The 5,491-nt window shown below is 53.8% G+C and overlaps 1 protein-coding gene across 1 annotated transcript; it reads right to left on the minus strand.

Moving 5' to 3' along the window:
* Positions 1-1,436: 1,436 nt before the first annotated feature.
* On the minus strand, positions 1,437-5,269 carry LOC133899482 (probable xyloglucan glycosyltransferase 3). Its single transcript, XM_062340463.1, has 6 exons — positions 4,967-5,269; positions 3,772-4,815; positions 3,368-3,676; positions 2,585-2,875; positions 2,367-2,480; positions 1,437-2,281 (listed from the first exon to the last, which is right to left on the minus strand). Exons 2-6 carry the CDS (start codon positions 4,594-4,596, stop codon positions 1,565-1,567), a joined length of 2,256 nt encoding a protein of 751 aa, XP_062196447.1. The 5' UTR covers positions 4,597-4,815; positions 4,967-5,269; the 3' UTR covers positions 1,437-1,564.
* Positions 5,270-5,491: the final 222 nt, after the last annotated feature.

Below are 5,491 nucleotides of genomic sequence, written 5' to 3' on the forward strand. Positions count from 1 at the left end.
CACGCGGCGGCGTCGGCGGCCACGCCGATCAGATTGTGTAGGCTGTTTTCGCAGATTATTGAATCAAGTCTTTTGTAGTGGGCTTTCTTGGGCTGTGCAATTTCGGACGTCCCATCGCGCGGGTGACATATCGATGGCCCGGCTCTTCTTTGTTCTGGTTCGCACTGCGCGGCCCAAGCTTCTTAGCTACTCAGGCAGCCCACACGCACTTGCTACCAGCCCATCTGCCCAAGCATGACCGAATGGCCGAGCCGGAGAGCACCGAGCCGGCGAGGCGACCAGCGCACGCGGCGCGCTGCCGGTGCCGCCGCCGCCGATCGCCGACTCGCTGGGAGCTCGCCCACCTCCGCGCGCCAGCGCCGATTGATCGCTCGCCGCCCCGCCTTGGTGAGTTCCCTCGCCGTCTCTCGCGCCTCCGGAGCCATGGCTCGACGTCTCGAACCAAGACAACCGAGTTATGTGGTACGGTGAGTCCAAATTCTCCGAATCGTTCCTATTTAGTTCGACTAAACACTGAATTTCTGATCTAGAGGGTGAATTTGATTCATGCGTTCTCGTTTTCTCGGATCGTAGGGTTAGGGTTTCAGTTTAGATTTTTTGCATACCCTGATGGCAAATTAGGGAAATGGGTTCCCGGTGATCGAAGTGAGCGCATGTGCCCACGTATGATCTGATCAAGCTTCGAAACTGAGCACAATGTCAATTGTCAGGTAAGCAAGCTTTGTAGTTTGCAACAGTTGACTTCTGGATGCATTTTCTTTTGCAGTTTTGAGTGTTCCAATAACTGACAGGTTAATTCATGGAACAAATTTGTTGGCGCCGACGATCTTTTCACCATGATTTGGTTCTTGTCCCGTCACTTTGGTAAGCACTTTTTATTGCAAGTTGTTTATGCACCATTTTGCATTCCAATTGCTTGTGTTAAATTGTAGATGCTAAAAGATCATGTACGTTACTATATACTATAAAGTGGTTGACAAATAGACGTTTTGGTTCTTCCGGTTCAACAAGTGTTGAACTAATCAAGGACATACCCTATAAAGAGGGGCTGAATATTCTCTGGATCTGAAGTCACTCAGCTGAATATTGAGTAACTCATCCTCTAGAAGACAATTAAAACACGGGAGCGAACTCACGAACATTTGAAGCATACAAGGTTGATTTGTCCATTGACATGTAGTATCTGTTACACCATATCGATCACAATGTAATGTGGAAAGAAAACAAGAAGGCTACTGAATATATAGAGTACTGCTGATCTGATTGTGATTAACAACCTGCTTGCTTGCTTGCCTTGCTCCCCTAGCAACAAAGAAGCACTAGCTAGAGCACAGAAGAACAGTTCATGTTGTTACACAGACTCTTTGGTCGTCTCTGAACAAAATATATCAAAAGGATAAAATTAAGAGAAGAAAGGCTAAAAAAATAATCCCGTCGATCCATCCATCGGAGTCCCTTCCATGGCTGCACCGGCACGCATGCATGTGATCGGCTGACTGTGCATGTGCCCCGGATCGATGTCTCATGCATGGACGAGCAGCCACTAGCTTTATTCTGGTGGCCGCTAGCTGACCTGCTCGCCGATGAGGTCGAGTCCGACGGCGAGGAACGTCACTCCCTGGAACAACAGGAAATAGAAGTGCAGCCCCTGCGCGGACAGAAGGCTGCGCGTGGCGGCGGTGAGGAGGAGGAAGGCGAGCGCCAGCTCCTTCTTGAAGATCCGGTTCGGCTTCTTGGCCTTGCTCTTCTTGGCGGCGGTGGGCGTCGCCGACGCAGCTGCCAACGCTGCCGCGGCGTCCTCCTTGTTGGCCCACTCGGCGGCCTCCTGCTCCCTGAGTTTGCTCCACTCCTGGAGCCCGCCCTCGGACATGCCGCGGACGAGCTTGGCGGCTGGCAGCGGCGCGTGGGCGTCCGCCTCGGCGAGCGCGAGGATGTCGGACGCGGACGAGGTGCGGCCGGCTTTCTTGGTAACGATCCACTCGTAGGAGCTCCCCAGCTGAAACAACCCGGACACCATGGCGTTGAACTTGGTGACGGACATGGTGTTCTCGAAGAGGAGGTAGGGGATGACGAAGGGGAAGGACTTGGGCGCCGGCAGGATGTTCAGTATCGACATGAGCACCGGCACGTAGCAGATGACCCAGATGGGCAGCTCCGCCTCCGGCACGAACATGGTCATCGGCAGGATCACGCAGAAGAGCGTGAAGGAGTAGAAGGGCAGGACCAGCTTCCGCAGCAGGAAGAAGAGCATCACCAGATTCGCCTTCTTCCAGAACGGGATCTGCACACACATGCATTCAGTTCAATGGTCGAGCGCTGCACAGAATCATTGGAGGAGACTCGTGCGCTTGGTGTATGCTTATTACCTTGGACTTGAAGATGGCTGGGAGGCAGAGGCGGAAGAGCTGCATGGGGCCGGAATGCCACCGGTGCTGCTGCTTCCGGTAAGCCTCGTACGACTCCGGCAGCTCGCACAGGACCTGCACATTTGTAGTGTAACCACGGCAATGTGAGTCAAGCAGCCATAGACGACAAAGCTCGTGCACAGAGAGATAGAGGCGTGACAAATAAAGCAGTACCGTACCTTGACGTCGTTGAGGAAGATGAACTTCCAGCCGTTGAGGTGGGCGCGGACGGCGATGTCCATGTCCTCGACCGTGGTGCGCTCCATCCAGCCGCCTGAGTCCTCCAGGGCCTCGATGCGCCACACCCCGGCGGTGCCATTGAAGCCGAAGAAGTTGAGGTAGACGCCGTTGACCTGCTGCTCGACCTCGAAGTGGAAGCACAGGTTGATGTTCTGCAGCCGTGTCAGCAGGTTCTCGTCCTTGTTCACGAAGCTCCACCGCGCCTGGACCAGACCCAGCTCCGGGTTCCCCTGCACCGTTTCAGTTAGTCCCCGTCAGGTGGGGCCGCACCACGTGTTAGTCAACGATAAGATTTTCTCACTGACAAGTGGATCCAGATTAACATATTCTTATGGTCGAGGTCATTAAGGTGTTCTTTTTTGTTGTCGTCATTAAAGCTGAGTGTACTAACCAATTAATCAAAAGCCCAAGTCAAACAAATCTAAGGTCTGGCTTGCTTTAGTATGACACTTTCTTGTCTCATGTCCCAATGGTGTTCAACACGTGACCATCTATTTTTTTTCTTGAGAAATGCACTAAACAGACTATTATTCGTTAATACAGATCTTGAAGTCATGGCTTTTATTAGGCTCATGAACCAAGTCACCATATCACATGTTTATGGAATAGTATACATCAATCTCAAGCTACTAGAACTGCACACTGTTTATATAGACATGATATTATACTTGCATCAACGTTGAGATCTGATACTCGGATGTGAGGAGATCGATGTAGAATACCTTGAAATGGGGGACGGTGAGCTTGAGGAAGTCCGGGTTGGGCTGGAAGTCGGCGTCGAAGATGGTGACGAACTCGTAGTCCTTGACGTAGTCGCAGCTCATGGCGGACTTGAGGTTGCCGGCCTTGTACCCGGTGCGTGACAGGCGGTGGCGGTAGATGATGTTGACGCCGCGCTGGCTCCACTTGGTTACTTCCGCCTTGATCAGCATCTGGCACACCTCATCGTCCGAGTCGTCCAGAACCTGGATCAGCATCCGACCCCGCGGCCAGTCCATCTGGCACACGTGCGAGATCGACGTCTCGTACACCTGCAGATGGACTCCATGGTCATGCATTGTTGTTTACTTCATGGTGCATTCTTGGCACGTGCAAATTAAAGGTAGAAGAAGCACCGAGTACTGACCTCTTTCTCGTTGCACATGGGCATCTGGACGAGGACCATGGGGAAGTAGCCGTCGGCGTCATCATCGGCGTTGCCGCTCTCGACGTCAGCGGCGTTCTTCCTGCCGCGGGGTCTGCCGGAGGAGGAGGAGACGTTGGCGCGGGGCTTGATGCCGCGGAGCTTGATCCAGAAGCAGCCGAAGCAGAGGACGATGCGGTCGACGGACTGCACCATGAAGAGGACGATGCAGAAGGCGGACAGCTTCTGGATGGCCCAGGCGATGTAGTCGATGCGGAAGTCCAGCCACGCCACGTAGGCCCGGTGCAGCCACCCCTCGATCTCCCGCCGCTCCGGCACGCGGAGGTGCTCCGGCAGCTGCCGCAGGTTCTCGGGGAGGTGGCGCAGGTGCTCCTCCAGCTCCTGCAGGTTCCCCGGAAGGTGCTTCGGGAAGTGCCACCCTTTGAGGTAGGCGATGGTCTCGAAGGCGAGCATGGCGAGGGAGACCAGCAGGAACGCCCGCAGGAACCCCAGCATGATCCTGCCGCGACCGGAGGCCTCAGCGTCCGGCTCGGCGTCCGCATCGCGGCTGCGGCGCACCCGGCGGTTCACGGCGGCGAGGACGCCCCAGAAGCCCGCGGCGAGCCAGGCGACGCACCCGACGGCGCGGTGCGCGCGCAGGAGCAGCACCCACGTGAACTGCTTGGCGTTCTTGCCGCGGGCCTTCTCGGACGCCTGCATGCCGGGCCCGTCGATCTCGACGAGGGAGTAGGGGCTATCCATCTTCACGACTACCGGCGTGCCGCGCTGCTCATCGCTGCCCCACCACGTGCTTGGCGGCGGCGCCATTGCTGTTTATTCGTTCACCTGAGTGAAGCGCGCGTCGATGAGTGAGCTCTTGGAAGCGCAGCCGTCAAGCCTGTGGCTCCCAAGAACACCACAACATGTGAAGTTGCTTCCTGCCTCTTCTGCTTGGCCTTCAAGGACCTTGCTTGTGCTAGTGAAGTGATGGTGCTAGCTGCTGCTGTTGCCTAGATCTTCAGTTCTTACCTCGATGAACTTACTCACCTACAAAAATACATCAAAAGAACTCAACAAATTGCAAAACACAATCTAGGTACAATTTTTTAGAATCCTCAGAGGCTAAAGAGAAGAGAAGGTCAACTGAAGAAATGCAAAAAAAATCCAATTACAAACAAGTGAGCAAGGAATTACTGACCTTGTAACCTGATGAGAGAAGCCTTGTAAGCTTCAGATCCAAGAATGGTGACGACTCTTCCTCGGATGAGGCAATGCACACAGACTCTCACACACACATTCTCACAAGAGCACACACTCTGGTGCCTAGAGATCAGCTCAGCTCAGCTCAGCTTACACTGTGGACTAGCTTAGCTGGTTGAGCTTGAGGATAGTAGAGATACAGTGGAGAGTAGTAGTGAGTAGCTCAGCTCACACCACGGGCTACTGCTGTACTACAAACTCCAGACTCTAGACTCCAGAGTAAAGAATCGGCAAGGCCACTGGGAGGGTTTTATAGATGTGATTCGGAGGGAGATCTGCAATGCAAGTGCAACAGCTAGCCATGCAAACACTACCAGAACCAGTGGCCAGTGGTAGACTGTTAGTACCTGCAAGACTTTATTTTTAAAAGTAAAAGATATTCGATCCTTTTTTTTTTGGCGTGCAGCATTGTAGAGGCTGCAAGTTTTGACCTGGATTTGGGCATTAAATTCATGTTAAGGGT

This window comes from Phragmites australis, chromosome 18 (genome assembly GCF_958298935.1).
Source record: "Phragmites australis chromosome 18, lpPhrAust1.1, whole genome shotgun sequence".
Taxonomy (NCBI): Eukaryota; Viridiplantae; Streptophyta; class Magnoliopsida; order Poales; family Poaceae; genus Phragmites; species Phragmites australis.

What these genes read in the sequence shown, in the direction of transcription:
- LOC133899482 (XM_062340463.1), bottom strand. Translation starts at nt 4,596, where the DNA reads ATGGCGCCGCCGCCAAGCACGTGGTGGGGCAGCGATGAGCAGCGCGGC. An exon ending in TCTTCCTCAACGACGTCAAG is followed by an intron (nt 2,481 to 2,584) that starts GTACGGTACTGC and finishes ACAAATGTGCAG; the next exon opens with GTCCTGTGCGAGCTGCCGGA. An exon ending in CAGCCATCTTCAAGTCCAAG is followed by an intron (nt 2,282 to 2,366) that starts GTAATAAGCATA and finishes ATGTGTGTGCAG; the next exon opens with ATCCCGTTCTGGAAGAAGGC.